General features: G+C 32.8%; 1 protein-coding gene across 1 annotated transcript; it reads left to right on the top strand.

The window, feature by feature from the left end:
• Nucleotides 1–829: 829 nt before the first annotated feature.
• Nucleotides 830–19,005, top strand: LOC131951106 (mucin-like protein). Its single transcript, XM_059313393.1, has 27 exons — nt 830–923; nt 1,041–1,265; nt 2,406–2,562; nt 2,956–3,173; nt 4,121–4,375; nt 5,806–5,946; nt 6,403–6,521; nt 7,067–7,354; nt 7,500–7,578; nt 8,136–8,273; nt 8,673–8,962; nt 9,288–9,552; nt 10,011–10,123; nt 10,626–10,746; nt 12,097–12,237; nt 12,445–12,642; nt 12,912–13,160; nt 13,672–13,891; nt 14,264–14,436; nt 14,877–15,038; nt 15,290–15,412; nt 15,957–16,181; nt 16,560–16,689; nt 17,010–17,215; nt 17,821–17,949; nt 18,311–18,437; nt 18,696–19,005. The coding sequence occupies exons 1-27, from the start codon at nt 830–832 to the stop codon at nt 18,913–18,915; spliced, it is 4,806 nt and encodes a 1,601-aa protein (XP_059169376.1). The 3' UTR covers nt 18,916–19,005.
• The last annotated feature ends 1,975 nt before the right edge of the window (nt 19,006–20,980 follow it).

The following is a 20,980-nucleotide window of genomic DNA, read 5'->3' on the forward strand; positions in this document are numbered from 1 at the left end:
ACCTTTTCTACTTTGAATTTTTCAAAAGCCTATAACTTGAGTACTATTTCAGATAGATAAATGAAACTTCACATGTAAGTAAAAGATCTAATTGTCTACCTTCTGTGAAATTGTGAGTAATTTCTGTTGACCGAAAGTACTAATTTACGCTATTTCCGATTTCTCAAAAAACGCATGTAAATTTATAAAGTACTAATAATATTGCGCACTATTATGCACATCTTTATTTGGCGTTCACTTGGTGTGCAATTCTTTTTTCTATGAGATTCTATTCTATTTTTAAAAGTTTAAGTAATTAAAAATCATGTCTATATTCCAAGTTATATAAGAATATTCGAGAAAGTTTAGGGGAGATCACTCCCGGTTTATTTTTTCTTAAAACTGATTTTTTTTCAACAGTTTGACGGAAAATAAATGCATATTTCTACTAATTTTAAAAATGTATTAAAAATATAAAAATCTTTAAATCTTGCTTTAGTAACTGAAATTATTCTCTTGTTTATGCATATCTAGTGTCAGCTCTGCAAAAACTGAAGTTACCTGCCTAACTTACATAGCTATATACGTGGGAACCTATCCAGGAGCCCCACTGTATGATAAAATCTACTGTGGCACTACGGTTCCTCGACTAATCCGAATTCCTGGTCCAAATGTGTTTATTGTTTACCAGTCAGAATCGAAATCACGCAACTTGGCTTTCGTGGCAAAAGTAAATTGTAAGTTATTTGAATATTTTATTTTCTTAACAATGCATTCTACATAGCCTTAGACATAAACACGAATAAATGCGCAGACGCGGACATGGACAAGGTCAAGGTCATGTCACGGCATGGCCATAGCCATAGACACAGTCACGGGGATCAGCACGGGCACTGACACGAACAGAAACACAGACACAACCACAAACACTGACAAAGACTTCTGTTTTTTTTTCCTTTTCTTTTATTATGTAGATACATTTTCTTCTCTTCACTGTAAAGGAAATAATATTTATTTTCTGTAACTACAAAATAATGTTAAAATGTCTACATTATCTACAGATTGTCCACCGTTTCATTATGGCACTCTTCAGTGTAATACTCCGTGCCTATGCAAGGTGGAAAACTCAGTATCATGCGACAGTGTTACAGGCGCATGTGTCTGCAGATCTGGATGGACAGGCGCTAAGTGTGATGTCGACATTGATGAATGTCTTACAGGTACCCACTCCTGTGTAGAGACGGAAAAGTGCACCAATATACCAGGGAGTTTCACATGTAGTCCAGGTACATATATTGTGTAACGTTTAGCATAGAAAATTAGCCTAATAATGTCTCAATCCTTAAGACACAATGGAATAACGTAACTATAATTATTGTTTAATAATGATAACTGTCACACCCTGTTTATACAGCCAACTTCATGGCACAAACTAAAGGCAAATACAAACCGCATCACTGTTGTGTTATTATATTTTAAGGCCTGATAGATAACGCCAAACAACCATTATCCTGGGGATAATTTTTACAATTTTAGTGATATCACGGATACAGCAGCTACACTACCAAAAACAACGCCTTTCACCTTCAATCTCCCGCACTTCCACATTTCTTTTGCGCATGCCCCTGCCCACAATGTTTTGTCCATTTATATTCCTACATATCCGTTTCACACCTCCACTCGTAACATACATTCACCCCACACAAATACTCCCACATTTGACTGTTACAATAACAATATTATATTTTGTATTGTCCACATTGATTTGAGCGTTCTTTCTTATTTGGAATAAATATATTGCTGAAGTGGGACCAGTACAACCATTCGTTGCATGTTTGGTGGCATTTTGAAATGTATTTACCGCAGCTTTATGTGCAATCTGCTGCTCGCATGGTTAGGAGCAAAAACAATTTCATAAAAAACGTTTTAATAACAAGCTTTTAAGTAATAATGCACGAAAAAGTAGAAAATAAATTCAACACTACTATTTAAAGAACTATAAAGAAAAGCGTGCGTCACTTTAGTATCTATTGGATACCTTTACTAATATTTAGGAAGATCACGTAATCAATATGCATCTACTGTGACTTACTTTCTTAGTGTCAAACATACATTACGGGGCGGATGGGGACAGTTTTAGAAGTAAGGTCGACGAAGTGTCTTGTGGATGAGGGCAAGCGTTTCAGGATCATGGATAGTGAAGGCGAAATGTACTTATTTGTTGACTCGCATGTGAGCTTTCCCGCTTAAAACCAGACTTTACGGAGATCAGTACAGTATGGAAGGGGCACATTTCGTGTAGCACGAGATTTTTGTGGTAATGAGAGATTATGGCGAGATAGGTGGAGAAAAATAGTGCGTTCTATGTGCTCTTCTATAGTCTTTTATTTAAAAGTCTCATAATGTAATCAAATTTTTCTGCACAGATTGTGATACCACCTTATCTCCCATCCTGGTTAATCAACAGCAGGTTAAGATAGATAGCGGAGTGATCAAGACACATAAATATAACACATACCCTCTCTATCGAGCTCAGTGTAACTGGTTCATTACTGGAGATCAGGGAGATGTGATAACTTTTCAGTAAGTTTGTTTTCGCTAGTTGTTCACACAGAAGACACACCCGCGATTTGTGATCTTCTAAGTAAGAAATGTTTTATCTTCAATTCAGGTTATAGAAGTTACAATGCTAAAAGTAAATCACACAAACTTCATTCTTTTCTAAAAGCATAAATATAAACAGGAAAAATTATTATTTTTTACAATATTTTTAAAAACATTTCTTATTAAAAAATAATATTTTTTTTTGTAAAAATAATATTAAATCAGACTATATTTAACATAAGTCTGAAACTTAATAAGATGTTAAATAACTCAAAACATAACCATTTTAATCTTTTATAAAGCAATTTATAACGTTTAATCATGAAGTTGATTATAAAAACTACATTATCTACTTTTGAAATGTTTTACTAGTGTGGAAGACGGAAACTTTCAATTGGTAGAAAGAGCCTATTGCTACGAAGACACCCTGAACATTTTTGACGGGGGATTAGGTACTGACCAACAGATCGGACAGTACTGTGGCACTAAGATTCCTCGCTTGATCAGAACAGAAACAAATGCAATGATTCTGCAGCTTCGAACAGCCTATGGGTATCACACAGGCTTTACAGGAAATTATTATATACATCGTGAGTTGAAATAAATTTTGGTTATTCTTAATAAAAGCTTTTATATTACTAAATATAAAAAATCGAGTTGAGATATATCACAATTAACCACAATCTAAACGAGTATAATATATACATTTTAGATTTTTTCTTCACACTTACACAAGTATAATATATATTTAATATGAAAGCTTACATAATATATATATATATATATATATATATATATATATATATATACAGAGAGAGAGAGAGAGAGAGAGAGAGAGAGAGAGAGAGAGAGAGAGAGAGAGATTAATGTATAGATTAAGATTCTACATAAAACTACATTATATTAAGTATTTATTTCCAATGTCATATATGTATCCGTTAATTTCTTTGATTTTATTTAAGTAAAACATTTATAATAATTATAAATTTGCTACTCTCTTTCGAAAGTGGCTGCAGTACACTATGCTTAAATGTAACAAAGGAATACTTAATTATTCTCCTAACGTTTTCCGTCGCTTTCTAATGAAAACGAGATCTATCAAAGTTAGGCAAGTACTGTCCATTCAGTTTTTTTCTTAGGTTGATACAATATATATGCAGATTGCTATGGATTTCTCATTAATTTTAACTGCCAAGCTGCTCAAAAACGTTCGTTACCCCAGGAGGCACATCAAAGACAGATTTCCTGATCAAACTAATTGGGACCTTTTGGCTCAAAACTTACGACTTTTTTTTACAATTCAATATTGCTGTTTTTACAATTACGTTATAGGTCTACATACATTTGTAAATCAAGTAATATATTCAACAAGTAACTATTCGTGCAGTGGTTAAATTATACATTGCTTTTTAAAAAACTGTATTATATATATTATTTTTTTTTAAAACACAGTCGATATGAACTTATTATAATAATTATGTTCACATATCGGTGATATTTATTACATACTTACATTCTGTTTTCGTTTGACAAACAGCTTGTCGACCATTCACTTGGGGAAAAAAATGTGAATACGACTGTGGCTGCAAGCAGGTAAATACAGAATTTTGCGACAGCACCAAGGGTATCTGCGTATGCAAACCCGGGTATACCGGTACTTACTGTGATAATGACGTAGACGAATGCTTATCTGTGAAGTGCAAGGACAATGCTGTATGCACAAATACACTGGGTAGCTACAGTTGCGCATGTCGGGAGGGTTACAAGGAGAATTCATTAGGAATCTGTGAAAGTAAGTATGAAAATAAAACACATTTCTTATGTCGATTTCTTAATCTACTAGTCGGTCAATGTGGCTAAAAATATATACTAATTAAGATAAGCAAACGGAAAATAAATGTAGGTTACACAAAGAGGCGGTTTGTCTCAGGAAATGATGTACACAACTGCCATTTCTATTATAGATATGGCGATTGATAACAATATTGGTTTGCTCTTTAATAATTTACACAATGGGTGAGTATATCAGAGTAAGACTAAAATATTAATGCTGACATACAGAGGTATTCCAACTCAAAAGGTAGACAGAGGTAAACACTTTAGCCCTAGAAATGACAGATCAGTTTTAGCCAGACTCTACAGAGCTTAACACGCAGCACCGTCAGAAAAAAACATTTCTGATTGTCAATTTTTACAGCTCGCACTAGTGTGACGTATACAGGTCTATAAAACTCCACAATATTTACTTCTGAATATGACATAGGCACACATATATACATTGATGACGATTTAAATACATACTAACTTTCTTAGTAATATTGGGTAGATTTTTAGAAGGGCTGGAAGCAGGCGTTGTTGCTTAACTAGCAACATATTTGAGTTATTATATAACTGTTTAGTTTGTCTGAAATTCTTCCTAAACCTTGGTTTTAAATAGTGCTGTAATTGCAATAGCCTAATACAACTTTCCATATGACCTTGTTGTATCGTTGAAAGTCAGTCACTGCCTCTCCACGCATGCCAATAACACGGCTTTGAGCAGTGTTTCTTCCAGACTTTTTTCTCTGGGGGGGGGGTCACTTGATATTTTCGGGGGTGGGGGGACGGTCAAGATTTTCTTGGGGGGGGGGGGTGGGGTGGGGTGAGCGGACACTGGTAAAAGCCCCGAAGAGATGCCCGGAAGAAACTTTGAGTCCATCGTCTCTCTCGACGACATATATCTTGAAAATATTACGAACACATGAAAGCCATTTTATACTTTGTTGGCTCGAACTTCTGGACCACGTGCAAATGTTAGATATGTTTGCAGTGCACTAGCCATGCTTTTTTACATATGGTAAATGAAAAAAATTGATTTGACAGCGGCTTTATTTCATACCTGAGCCATGTGTTTCTGACAACGCCATTCTAATAATATATGTAATATTATGTATGTCATATGTAAATACAGCTAATTTAAACTTTAATTTGTATATATATATATATATATATATATATATATATATATATGTATATATAATGTATATATATATATAGTTATAGTATATATATATATACTTTATATATATATACATATATATATATGTATATATGTATGTATATATATATATATATATATATATATATATATATATATATATATATATATATATATATATATATATATATATATATATATAAATTTGTTTATGAGTATATGTGTTTCTTTTGTATATTTTCTAGTTATCATTACGACGTGCACATCTGCCATAACGTGCATTCCTAATAAAAAGGAATGCTTCACCTTAAATGGCAGAGAAAGCTGCTTATGTCCTGAGGGAACAATTGATGTAGCAAGAACAGGCAATATCCATTACTGTAGCAGTAAGTTTTTTAATCCATACACAATAGCACATCACAAAGTGTTTGAGTACAGCCCCTTTGTTAAAGTTAAGCCGTGTATATTTATACACCTATTTTAAATCTCCTACCAGAGGCGTAGCGACCCTTCCCGTCACCCCGGGTCAAAACTCTTTCAATTCACACCCCCCCCTCAAACTTTTGATTTCCACCCCCTTTGCACCCCCCCCCCCCTTCAAATTTCGATTTGCACCCCCCCCCCCCCTCTAACTTTCGATTTCCAGCCCCTTCAACCTTTCGATAATGTTTATGAAAAAAATTCTGTCTCTGTCGAATAATGAGAGGCGGGCACATACGAATCGTTCGGCGGGCGCCATGGCGCCCGCGGGCACGGGGTTGGGAACCCCTGATGTAGAGAGATTAATGTGATTAAACACAAGACATAGATTAAGAGCAAATGATTTTTTTTTGTATTTTCAGTCCCTTTGTATCCTTATGGTAATACAGCAAGTGATTCCAAAAAATCAAGGGGTACTTTTGGTACTGTAACTTACAATGAAGCTGTTCCTTTTGGGACGACTTCTGTAAACAATGCATATGTGAGTTATTTGATACGTATTAGCGAATTATATTTATAATGTGTGCATTACTATGTTTTTATAATAATTAGCTAGGTCCGAACATAGAACATAATGTAAGTCACATCTTTTTTGTTCTATCATATAATTTCTCTATACGTAAATAATACACATGTGTCAAAAGAGTGATACACGTTATTCGATTAGTCGATTCATTATAATTGTTTACACAAAATACACTGTTAAATTACCATTTTGTTTGATTTATCTTTCAAATACAAACCCATTTGATCCTATTTACTTAGAACATTAAGTGATATGTTTTAAAATATCAACCTTTCGATCGTCTAATACTTTAACACACGCGAAATACATGGTCACCACAACGCAGGGCAATTTAATGTAAGGTATTCGTGTGACGTTATAATTAGCAATCCTGGATAATTGGCATTGTAATTTGGATCATCTTTTTTTATTCTGACTATACATATACACATATTATATAACAGTGCATTCTTCCAGCAAGACCCATCTATTTCATTAGTTACACATTTTTTCTGTTGCAGATTCATCTCGAAGGAGTGATAAGTTTAGATAACTCTGACAAAAATGCTGATGGGGTTTTCTTAATAAAACCTTTTAAAACTAGCATATCTGAGGAAGGCTGTGATATATATTATCACCTGTATGAGAAATGCGAGCCTTCTGTATTTTCTGAAGCATCTAGTATCTCTTCACCTGAAAAGCAGACAGTAATGAACAGAGCCAAAAAGGATATTATCAGAGAAGCAAAGCTCACAGACTTTGATGTCAAAACTGTTTTAGTGGTAACATGGGAAAACGTTAAATATGCTGTAAGGAAGTTTTCTAACTCAGTGAAACTAGTTATAATTTATACCTTTTAAATTTAAATTTATTTTATTTAAAACAGTGTGTTAATCCATCTCTTTACAAAGTATGCATTTTTAGATATCAAAAATTGTATTTGTAAATTAGCAGAGGAACGCAGCAAAAAGAAACACGTTTCAAGCAATTTTTGTAAGCGGATTTGCAAAAGAATCCAGCGGTGATTTTTCTGGTATGTTATTTTACAACATAGTACTATTACAATACGACTCCAAGTGATAGAATGATAATTTTGTTTGAAACTGCACTCTGTGTTATCCCTAATTATAAAAATTGTAACAGTGTGTTGTGGATAGGAAAGAAATTCTTTAGGACAAAAAAAAACGTGCCTACTTGCTAAAGTTTTCCATAACGCATTAAGGTTGTTTGCTTTTCACTTTCTTGCTGTCAGAGAGAGAGAAATAGAGGAGACTTTTCAGACATTATTTCAACCTTAAGTTCATTCCCTAAAATACAAACAAAATAGTGTAGCGATGTTTACCATGTTCTGTTATATAAAATCCGTGTGACTTACACTTTGTATTTAGAAGTATTCGTTTAAAGTAATATACGTTTTCAACTGCAATTCATATGTTTTGTGTTTTTATATAATTTTATTCAATTCGATGCCTCGGTTAATTTTACTTGCTTCATCAAACATGAATGGGGCAAACTTACAAACGGAATTTCACCCGTGGTAACATTTTAAATTGCACTAATAACACACTTTCTTTTTTTTTTAACTTTCAGCAATAGAAACCTCTTATGTGTTATACATCTACCCCAATAGCATGGTAAGCTGGTGCTATAACACTGTTGAGGTAGGCTACTTCGCAGGTTCAGGATTCGAAAAAGTCATCATCCTTGACCCTGCTTGGTTTAACTCAGGTAGATCATAATATTGAAATGAATTAATTTTCTTTGATAAATAACTTCTTTTTAGCGTCTGTAATAGTTGCGATTGGATTTTAATATATATGCATGACTTACGAAAATTTTAAATGTTAGTGGTATACATTCGCAATCGCACTGTTCAATAAATAACTGAGGTTCACAAATGTTGTATTTATAATTTAAATATGAGGCAAAGTTAAAAAAGGTTAGTTTTTTTAATAAAGAAATATTAGAGAAAGAAAACTGATCAGATTTAATGCTCTTTTTTGTCATGTTAGTCATTGACTCAGAGTTTGGCTTGGAAAACAAACGTAGCTATAATAGAAAACCTATCTACTAACTCTTACATAAAAATATTTAATCTTATATTAAATATGTTTTTAAATATCACAGGTGAAGGTGCTAAACAAATTAAATTCTTTAAAGTAAGTGGATTACCACCACCAATACCACCACCAACTCCAAGTCAACAATGTGAAAGATTCGTGTGTAAAAATAGCGGTCTGATAACAAACGAGAAATACCAGCAAGAGATAGAAGAGCTGTACAAATGTCCGTGTTCTCTCGACCGCCTCGGGTTACAGTGGGTCATCTTTCAGGAACGTACACCAGATAACATTTACTGTTTCTCCATAAGTTTAGTAGCGAAAAGGAGGCTTCTCTCAACCAACCCTCTTAATAAGGTAATCGTAAAGCGATATAGCCATTATTTACGTACCTGTTTTGAAATTCATTTATTATCATAAGTAAAATTAAAGCCTTGATGAAATGCAACGATGAAACACATGCAAATAAAATTAGTTTTATGATTAGATTTACATTTCTTTAATTAATAGTTTAGTTATTTGAATTGTGTTATTGCCCAATGTTTTTTTTTTAAATGTAAAAAGTAATTAAATAATTATCTTGGAGTAAAGAATAATATAGTCTGACAAAATATATTAAAATGTTAATTAGTCTTTATATAATATCGTGAATACACGTTTACATGCAGTTTTAATTTTTTAGCTGTGTTGCTATAAATGGAATAGACCATCGAACAGCATCGACTGGGAATCGTATGCCATTAGACTGTCGGAGTCAACCCTGATTAACAACTCGCCTGACTCTGGCCATGTAGTTCCTGGCGAACCGGGGTGGTTTGAAGGGGTCACTGAAAGCATGGCCGCCCATCAGTTGTGTTGTAATGGTGCTAATAGTGATAAGCTGTGCAAAAGATTCTACAAAATTTACCCCGATATGGAATGTACCTATGACGTTGAGTTTGTTCCAGGTAAACCATAACTTATTGTGTATTAATTATGTTTCGAGAGTATTGTGATCATAAAGCTGCATTAGCAGCCGTCTGTAAATAATATAATTATTTTAGCTAATTTGAATTCCTTAGTTACTGTTTTATACTAAACATAATTCTTAAGGTAGTCAGGAAATTTGTGGCGTCTTATAAATCTTTTAAATGCTTTACAACCGCCAATTTCCCCACCCCAACCCTATCCCATGCAAAACGTCGAACGAAATGAAATTTATATAATTCATATAGAAAATATATACTTTTAACAGTGTCCGCCCCCCCCCCCCCCCCCGAAGAAAGTTTACCGCCCCCCCCCCCCCCCGAAAATTTCAAGTGCCCCCCGTAGAAAAAAGTCTGGAAGAAACACTGATTGCTGAACAACTGCCAACTCCCACACCTCCAAAAAAACCAAACAATTGAAATAAACATATCATTTTCAGCTTATTTACTGGGTGATCCCACTGTCGTGACATTAGATAACGTCACGTACCTAATGAACGGATGGGGAGAATACACTCTAATGTATGTACAGAGTGAACAATTTTCACTACAGGTAATTGCAATAATATTTTTTTATAATAAATTAATACATTTACAATTAACTAGTAGTATAATAAGTAAAACGTATTTTATCTATTGCAAACATGTAACCCAAAGAATCAGCATGCACTTATAGACATTATATTAAATTAGTCATTTCTCTTAATCTTGCATTGTGTTAAATGCTACCCAATCGTAATATTGAATTGTCCTTGTTTTCTGTTAGTCATGCAAAATAACTTATATGTGTAGAGGTCAGTGACGACGATCACACAAATGGCTTAGGATTATTATTTTTTTAACTCAAGGCTTGGTAATATTTACTATTGTTGATAAGAAATATTATTTGAATAAAGTGATACATAAAAAAGTGTAAGTTAAAGTTAACACATTGCGTACTCAAAAGTATCTTAGTTTATGGTTGAAACGTTAGATAATATGGTGATGGAGTAACTGTATTTGTATTTGGGGAGGATTCAATGAATGTTACAAAATAAATGTACCATCCCTTTAAGGCAAGAACAGACAGGCTTCAGACTAGCAGCGGATTATCGAATGGAACGGTGTTCACGGCTTTCGCTGCCAAGGATGGATTTGGCACTCATGTACAAGTGGAGCTTTCCGATTCAAAGACATGTGAGTTTTTAAAAATGTGATGTACTCAAGATTTTTCAAGTTTTGGTTAATTTACAAAGGACAAAATCACTATTTTTTAAATATAATTAGCTCAAGATACAAATGTGACCAGAGTATTTGTAAAAAGAAAAACTGAAATTTGTAATACACTATTTATATTTATATATTATATATATTACATTATTACATATATCTATATATATATATATATATATATATATATATATATATATATATATATATATATATATATATATACATATATATATATATATATATATATATATATATATATATATATATATATATATATATATATATATATATATATATACCAACTACAACCGAAAGTTAATCCTAACAGCTGTTTTCTTTTAATACAAAATACATTGACCAGATAATTGAAGCGTAATTAGTATTTTTGTTTACTTCTGTTCACTTAATATTTTTAATTAGCAATCAGAGTTAATGTTTAATAATGAATTAAATAAAAAAAATTTGCAATAACAATCACAGGAGCTATTGTATTTTCTATTGCTTTTTAATTTGTTTTAACTACGATTTTATTTTTTTAAAGGTGAAGGGTCACCCAGACAATGGAAAATTGAAAAAAAAATTCACCAAATAAAACCCTGTTATATATACACAGATATATTTGTTACTATAGTTGTTATAATCAAGGAGCTATAAAACACCACGAGTTGCACACGATTTTTATAAATAATTTGACCCAAAACTCTTTTAGAAATGGGGGACTGCAGTTTTCCAAAATTTAGGTTTGTCTTGATAAAATTTACCAAATAGATGTATAACATTTCTGTCTATAGCTGGACCTACCAGAATTTTATTGTGACAAAATTAGAAAAGTTTAGAATGTTTAGTCAGACCCGAATAAAGCTAACTTAAAAATATTCTAAAACATTTAAATTGTAGTTCGTAAACTTAGGAAACCAAATCCCAAGTTTTAATTATGGTATGTAAAGTTTCGGAAAATTGTTTACAATAGATTACGAAAATTTATAAAAAATATTATTACAATAAGAGAAAAGCTTTTGCTTTATATAAACGACACAAAATATATCTTGTATTATAACTGTATTAACATAAATACGATTGTAGAAATTTGAATTGTATGTATCTAATAGATTTTTGGTGAATTATTAATTATTTTGTTTCTCCTTAGTCCCTTAGTCTGTGTGACCCTTTCAATACTACTTGTTTTAATTTCCGAAGTAAATTACTAGGATTTTAATTAACTTTAAAAATAGAATTATAGAAAAATGCAATTACGGAACTAAAATACGGAGCTAAAATATCGGTTTAAAATGTGTCAATCCCACTCAACAACAGCAATGCAGATTCTCGTCAAAGGATCAAATGTGACAGACAGTTTCTATCGTGAAGTGCGCTACAAGTACTCATTTGACGAAGTTGAAGTGATTCGTGATAATAGTGGCAACAAGACGAAAGTTCGTGTTTCATTCCCTTGCGGTAAGTTACTAGCATGCAAATGCATACGCTAGGGTATAATTTGTAAATTGAGAAATGTAAAACTCTAACGTATTCCTACTATTATTGAAAGAGTATCAAATGTTTTATTTACATTTTATAAAACCGTTTATAGCTTGATCCATCATATTATTTGGAAGTTTAAAAATATTGATTTGTAAAAATCAAATTTAATATTTTCTTGTTTAGGAGTTTCATTTACTGTAAATGTTGGAATAAAAAATCTGGAACTAGAGATGCAAGTGGTGAAAACGTTAAAGAACAAAACTAAAGGACTGCTTGGAAACTTCAATGGAAAAACAAACGATGAATTTACCTTACCTAATGGGACAATCCTGCCACCTAATTTAACAGAAAGTCAGATTTTCTACAACTTTGCAAGCGAATGTGCGTTTATTTATATTTTAATCTCCGTAATAACTTGATATTTAAGATTATGAAAATACAGATTATATAATTTCCCTTTTTACTTCTTTTTTATACTTAAATTTTACATGTATCTACATGTTCATTATGTTTGCATTTATCATTAGAATCGCCATCATCTAATTTTACCACTACCCTTCTTTAAATATTGCAGTCATAGGTTTGTTAAATCCACTTTAAAAAAACCTGATCTTTTTATAAATAAACAAAACAAGATTTAATTTTCCTAGACCAAGTTACACCGAACAACTCAGTATTTGTCTACAAGAGCGGAAAAACAGCTTCTGACTATCAACATCCTACATTTGTACCCGTGTTCTTGGATTCCGTCAATGCCACGCTCCTACAGGCTGCTACAAGACTTTGTGGTGAAGGAAACACTGCCTGCATCTATGACTTTTTCATAACAAACGATGCGGCTTTTGCATTGAATACAGGCAAAACATTGAAACAGTCACTAGCTAAACGTTTATTATTAGGTAAGTAGAAAGTCTTTATTGTTGATCTAGATTAAGGGTCGTCCATAAATGACATCACACTCGTAGGGGGGTGTCCGTAATTTTGGGACGGTGTGTTGTGACGTGCGTTTATTAGAAAAATTGTAATAGAAATTGATTAAAACACTCTATGTTGACAGAGTTCAGATAGGATGCTGAAAAAATAACGTCGGGGGGGGGGGGTATACTGAGTTATGACGTCATTTTAGGGGGTCTGGCTTTTTGTGACGATGTGTGACGGAGGGGAGTGGAGGAGGTAAAAATTGTCAAAAAAGCGTGACGTCATTTATGGATGACTCCTTATCCAATATATGTAGCTATTAGCTTTTAAAATATGATCAAATAAGCTGAATATTTCTAAAACACATAAATGCTTCATTGTAACAGGTACAAAAACATGTTTTATAAGCGAACGATAATGACTTAGCACTTAACGTAACGTTGATATTTAAAATAGTGTTGCTTAAAAGCGAATTGTTTCCTTTTTTAACAGCGAACTCTTGCCCAAATATGACAATTGTGCAAAATGTAAACTACTCAAATAAAAGATGGATTGTACAAGATGGAGTAATCAATACTCTACGAATAAGCGGTACAGATGCGGACAATGATTCCCTGACATACATGCTGTACGAGAATGTAACAGGAGTGTCAATTAACCAGAGTGGCTTTCTATTCTATACACCGTCCTTACTAAAACCGGTGAAATTTGGGTAAGTTTTATCAATAGTCCTTGTGTATGCATGTCTGATTATCTTTTGTTAATGGTATTATCTTATACGACAAAGCAAGTTTTAGTTAAAACAATACACAACCTCTAGAGAAACATTCTTGTTAGTGAGTTCTGATAACATTAACGTTCGTATACTGTTTTATTTTATACTAATGCATTCAATTATATTACTAATTCCTATCGCAAAACATCAAAATATCTAAATTAGCACTATATATATATATATATATATATATATATATATATATATATATATATATATATATATATATATATATATATATATATATATATATTAGTTTGCCTGGAAAACCCTATTTTAAAAGTAACCAAAGCCATTTTATGTTGTCAGATTCCGACTAAAAGACTCGAAGAATTGCTACACACCCGTGGTAAATGTACAGACAGCCATCTGCCCGCAGTGCAGAAATAATGGAAGCTGCAATAGGAAGGAAGCGCGAAATGTTGAGTACTTTGGTGGTCAAGTTCAAATTCTAAAGTGTGATTGCCCACCAGGGTATACAGGTACTTGAAATAATTGCATATATTTTTTAAAATGTCGAAATAATCCTAAATGCACTTTTCTTTTGTTAACATGATATTCAGACACCTACAGAGTGTATACATATAAAATAAATAAATAATCTCTTTACGCACCTAAGGATCCATAGGTAACTTGAAGTAGAGTTCACGTGTTTGTGTGTTACATCGGCATATAAAGGAAAAGTTTGATCAGCAATATGCTAAGCCGCGATTACTTTTCTTAACGTAAGTTAGGTAACCATCAGAGCTGGGTAGAGTCAGGTACGTTTCACAGCCTTGAACCCGAATTTAAAACTCCAGGCTTTTTGGGTAAACAATCCAGTGCTCTACTTCAAGTTCACTCTATCCTAAATAAGGTAAGTTAGTACTAACTATCAGGAAACGCATTAAAACCGACCTATGAGTCCCTTCTTTTCATATAGGCGAATATTGTGAGTCCGAATTAGATGCCTGCCTTGCGAAACCCTGTTACAAAGGCAGAACATGTACAGATTTGACGGCAGCTCAGCAAGGCAACAGTACAGTCGGCTACGTCTGTGGACCTTGTCCTAAAGGCTACGAGGAGTTAGAAGAATATTGTTTTGGTAAGTTTTCTTTTCGCTATCTGACATACATAATCCAACACACACACATATATATATATATATATATATATATATATATATATATATATATATATATATATATATATATATATATATATATATATATATGATTTGGAGGTGTTCATAATTTGGGTGTTATCTCTTTAACATGCTTTTTTAGTAACCATATCTGATATCTGTTATGATAAAACATGAACTCTAATTGTGAAGGAATTTTACTAATTTTTTAGACATCGACGAATGCGAAGACAACACAACTTGCCATCAAAATTGTACAAACACTGAGGGGTCCTACATTTGCAGCTGTAACAATGGATATGTTCTCAATCGAACAGACTCCAGATCATGCTTGGGTACTGATAAGATTTTATAAAAGTATCATTATCTTTTTTTAAACATTCACTTTTTATTAAAGTAAACATCAACATGTGCAGCATTGACCGTAGTAAAAAAAAAAAGTGTAATTTATCCCAACTGTCGATCAGTGTTTCTTCCAGACTTTTTTCTCCGGGGGGGCATTTGAAATCTTCGGGGGGGCTGTAAACTTTCTTCGGGGGGGCGGACACTGTTAAAAGTATATATTTTCTATATAAATTATATAAATTTCATTTCGTTCGGGGGGGGCGGTAAAAATTTTTCGGGGGGGCTTCGCCCCCCCCGAAGAGATGCCTGGAAGAAACTCTGCTGTCGATATCATTGGGTATCACTTTTAGATACCCTTCCTACCTGTCGTATTTAATAGAAACAATATACTAATATTCGTTCATAGAAATTCAGACCTTACAACCCGAAATGGTTAATCAAAATGATAAAGGACCTAACAGTAATTTGCATACAAGTATTGAAATTAGAAAATAATATATTGCATGTTAAGGCTGAGTTTGTTATTGTTCACAGCGAAAAACTGCTCCAACAGATGTGTAATGCAGAACACTTGGTATTGCGATGAAGCTGTGGGCGTGTGTATGTGCAAGGACGGTATAACAACAGCCGACTGTCACAAGTCTATGGACCACTGTGTCAGCAACCCTTGTCCGAGCGACCGGAAGTGCAATAGCAATGACCTGGGATACGAGTGTGTTTGTCTGAATGGTCTGCCTCCAGTCAATGGCACTTGTTCAGGTAAGCTGCTTCATTTAATTTGATAATAACTAAAACACACCAGATGTAATGGAAATGTCTCGTCTTAACTAAATATTCTTGACTTAGCTAACTAAGAACTAAACGATGCCGTGTTTGCAGATTTCACCATCAGTAACGTAACTTTAATTTTACAAATCAACTATCAGGTGAACGTCCCAAACTACTAATCATGTATAAATTCAGCCCATAAATAGAATTTATTGTAATATAAGAGAACAATGATTTTTTTTCATATATTCATTACATAATCACGAACTAGATAGAACTTACGTGGATAGCATAACTATTCTAACCGCTGCTCGGTAGATAATTTATATTTCCAAGCTATTTTCACCTGAAGTTTTAAACATGTTCCAGATTGCAATCGAATACTGACGGAGAAATCTGGAAGTTTCATGAGTTCTAACTACCCCAACAACTACCCGGATGGAGAAACCTGCACATGGACCATAACATCAAACGACAATAACTCGATAATTTTGCTGAAGTAATTGTTAGCTTCTAGATCTAACAACATTTATAAAAACAAATACGCAATAACACTAATCGTATACATATACTAATCATTGATAAAACTTACGATAGTTACTATTACCAGAAATTTATTTCATATTGAAAAAGCGTATTGCAATTCTTACAGTATTCATTATAGGAAAAAAGTACGTTTAAAATTTAAATGTATTAACAATACACATATTTTAATCATTAATAATAGGAGATAATCTAAGATTGTATAAATGCGTGACTCACAAACCAAAAGCCGTGTATGCAATGCAAATCTGATACTTTCGAAAATGTTATCAACAGCTTCACTGATTATCAAGTAGAGGGGTGTCCATACGACTTCTTAGAAATTTACGATGGTGCCAGTTACGATTCAGACCTTATCGCCCAGTTCTGCATAGACGGCATAACGGACGTCATCAGTTCATCTGGAAATGCCCTGTTCATTTCATTCACATCCGATGAGTCTGTAAACAAAAGAGGATTTTTTGCGTCTTACATCGTTGAATGTAAGTCAAAGATATAAACTAATCACTTTACTTTGTCATTGAGTTGCGTGCTTTTATAAATTGATCTACCAAAACTTAAATAAATGGCTTGTGAAAAATACGTTTAATAAAATTTGACGATTCTAAGCGTATGTTTAATTGTCTAATGTGTTCTAGCATAAAACTATAATTATTTTATCTTTAGAACTCTAAAAACTAAAACCACTATTTCAAGAAAATCATGTTTTAGTATTTTTCTCCGATTAAATCGTAATAATACTTTTTTGCGTATAAAACACCAATAAATTTAATGAAGTAGTCAAAGTAAATTTTCCGTTTTAGACTATTTTATTCACTCGCATTAAATCACTCGTGGCATTAAGTTTCAATCCATACAAACATTTTGTTGTCGTGACTCTCCAATAAAAATATAAATAATGTAATTTTGTTGCAATATTTTATGAACTCTTTGACCAGAACTATTTTGTAATTATCTGAATATAATATATTCAAGTTAAAATTAGAACATTAAGATCTTTCCACCTACACCTATGTATTTATACAACTGCATTATGTATGCATTATTTTTATTGTACCGAGTGTATTAAAATTATGTTATTATACAGCCCTGTGTAGAGAAAAGAAATGTTCCCATGACTGTAAGCTGGTCTCTGCCAGTCCACGAGTCGAGCAGTGTTTGTGTCCAGAGTGGACAAGACTGGACAGCACCGAGACAATTTGTATCGAGATCAATGGTCAGTTGTGTGCACACTTGTAGTAATTCTAACGTATTATCATGGGAGAGAAGTTAGGGATTATAATTTAGTGTAAGCATTACGTCCAGTGTATATCTTGTGCAGTCTGAAGGCAATATTGTACATAAGTATAGTGTTATACAATGCGTATATTGCTAGGGTTATATACTTAAAATTTTAAAATGTGCAAATTCAAATATATAGAAAAAACTTTATCATTAAATAAACAAAATAAAATTCAGTTAATTATGTCAAATTGTAGTTTGAAACATGTTTTCTCACAATAGCAATTTAGAAGTTTGAAGAATTTCAATTACATAGTAGATTTATTAATTTTATTGCATACTATTAATAAAAACAGCGTGTAACACAACCATAACTGACAACACTGGCCTAATAGTGAGTCCTGGTTACCCCTCAAAGTATCCGGTCAATACAACCTGTCACTGGACCCTACCGTCGAAGCCCCTGAAGGTTCTTACAATCAGGTAGTTAACGTAAAATTAATTTCATGTACAAAAATATTCCATAAAATTATTTCATGATATATTATTCAATTTTGATGACAAAAGTAAATAATAGTTAATAACATAACTATAATTAATAATATTCTGAAAAAAGCGATTGCTGGTAGCGTTATTTTTATGTATTTTAACTAGTACTATAACTACTATATTAATTATTATATTAAAAAATTGTTTATCATCCAATTATTTTAAAAGTACTTTGCTTGTATTGCATTGCAGCTTCTCTGATATGGACATAGAGAATGGGGTTGCCTGTCCATACGATTCACTCAAAGTCTATAACGGAAGTTCCTCAAGCTATCCTTTGGTTGGAAGCTACTGCGGCAGTAGTTTGCCAAAATCTATCAGCTCTTCCAGTGGTCTGTACCTGGACTTCACGTCTGACGGTTTAATCAGTGGTCGAGGATTTAAACTTCAGTACTCTTACGGTGTAAATTAGGAGTATAGTACGCAAATCATTTATATAAAGTACACGCCTACTATTTTTAGTATTTTTTAATGATAAAAGACATAAAAGAAGTAACTACAAAATAAGACTAATACAAAAATATTTTTTTTTATAAATTCCATTTTTATTTACATCTACATTTTTCAATAGCGTAAGCTATCCATAGCTTAATAGCAGGTATTTTCATATCAATTTACTTTTTTGCTTTTGTAGACAAATAACTTAAATGTAAAATAAATGTTTTTTTTAAATGTGTACTATACATCAATTTGTATTTAATTAATCTAAGCTATTTAGCCTTTCTGCCATTTTGATCTTCTTTATTATTTATTCGTTGAAATTCAACTTACACTGGAAACAAACTTGAAATTATTTTTTTTCACACCCTCTTTACAACATTAAATTATCTAATTAATAGAACTGTTGTTTTTTTTCAAACAAAAATATTTGCATGTATAGTTTATATGAATACAATGCTATACATTTATTAATTAAATAATTATATAATCGTTGTCACCGTGATACAAGTTTTTGGGAATACTATTTTTATTTACAAATATAAATAAACAAGCTAAAACCATGTATTGTGTTATCTATCTTCTTCTATATATAAAAAAACAATGTCTGTGTGTGTCGGTGTGTGTGTGTGTGTGTGTGTGTCGTTTATGGATTACTACACCTTTCATACGATCGCCATGAAACCGTGGGAAGTTGTTAAGAATAATCCTTGGGAGGTTCCTGCAAAAAAAAATTCAATTTGCAGAAGTGGCGCCCCGGCAGAGCGCGATTTGTTTTTTCTCTATTAACGGTATATAAAAATAAAAGTCGATCGCCGTTTGACACTGTTCATCAGATCGCCATCAAACTTTGGTGAATTGATTAAAACACTCAAGGGAAGGGTTATATTGAATAATATTTTGTAATTTTGCAAGGGCGGCGCCACGGGAGGATGCGATTTTTCTCCATATACGGTATATAAAAATAAAAAGCGATTGCGGTTTGACATCATTCATCAAATCGCCTTCAAACTTTGGGGAGTTGATTAAAACACTTCAGGAAAGGGTTCTATTGATTAATATTTTGTAGTTTCGCAAGGGCGGCGTCAAGGGAGGATGCGATTTTTCTTTATATGCGATATATTAAAAAAAATACACCGGGAGTGATCTCCCCTAAACTTTCTCGAATATTCTAATATAAAATTACGAGGGATGGCAACTCAGGACATAGACAATATTTGTCATCCCTTTTTAATTACTTAAACTTGTAATAAAAGTGAAAAGTTTCCCTTTCAAACCTAACGGTCTATGGGGCAAGTGAAGTAGAGTTCACTTGCTTCTGTGACCTCGGCATATGAAGAGATAGTGTGGTCAGCACTATGCCCAGCCGCCTTTACTTTTCCTAACAGGAGTTAGGTACCCATCAGACTTGAACTCGGATTCGAACTCGAGACTTACGGGTTAGCAGTCCAGCTCTCTACCGCTAGACCACTCCGTCCCACACCAAGTGAACGCCTAATAAAATGTGTATAAAAGTACGGGATATTATTAGTACTTTATAAATTTCCATGCGTTTTTTAAGAAATCGGAAAGAGCGTAAACTAGTACTTCCGGTCAACGGAAATTACTCAAAATTTGACAGAAGGTAGAAAATTAGATGTTTTACTTACGTGTGAAATTTCATGCATCTATCTAAAATAGTACGCAACTTATAGGCTGTTGAAAAATTCAAAGTAGAAAAAGTACCACTTCCGGTTAACGGAAATCGGTCAAAAGTTGATCAGGATCTACAATTTTAATAAAATACTTATATATGAAATTTCATCAACCTAGTTGTAACGGTACTCAAGTTATCGTGTTTACACACAGACAGACACACAGACACACATACATACGGACAGAATTGCAAAGTCCAGTTTTTACGACTCGATAACTCATAAAACGCCAAAACGTTTATATATTTTTATTTATAATTTTTGCCTGATTAAAATAAGTCCTCTATACTCGGATGTGATGAAGGACTGAGTAGTAAAACGGTAAAAACTGTCAAAATTTCATGT

The sequence above is a fragment of the Physella acuta genome, unplaced genomic scaffold (genome assembly GCF_028476545.2).
Source record: "Physella acuta isolate Inbredline_101_S28 unplaced genomic scaffold, ASM2847654v3 ptg000798l, whole genome shotgun sequence".
Taxonomy (NCBI): Eukaryota; Metazoa; Mollusca; class Gastropoda; family Physidae; genus Physella; species Physella acuta.

Excerpts from the sequence above, each read along its gene's own strand:
- LOC131951106 (XM_059313393.1), top strand. The coding sequence starts at position 830 with ATGGCCATAGCCATAGACACAGTCACGGGGATCAGCACGGGCACTGAC. Across the intron at positions 15,413-15,956 it reads AGACTCCAGATCATGCTTGG|CGAAAAACTGCTCCAACAGA; the intron begins GTACTGATAAGA and ends TATTGTTCACAG. Across the intron at positions 18,438-18,695 it reads CTGAAGGTTCTTACAATCAG|CTTCTCTGATATGGACATAG; the intron begins GTAGTTAACGTA and ends ATTGCATTGCAG.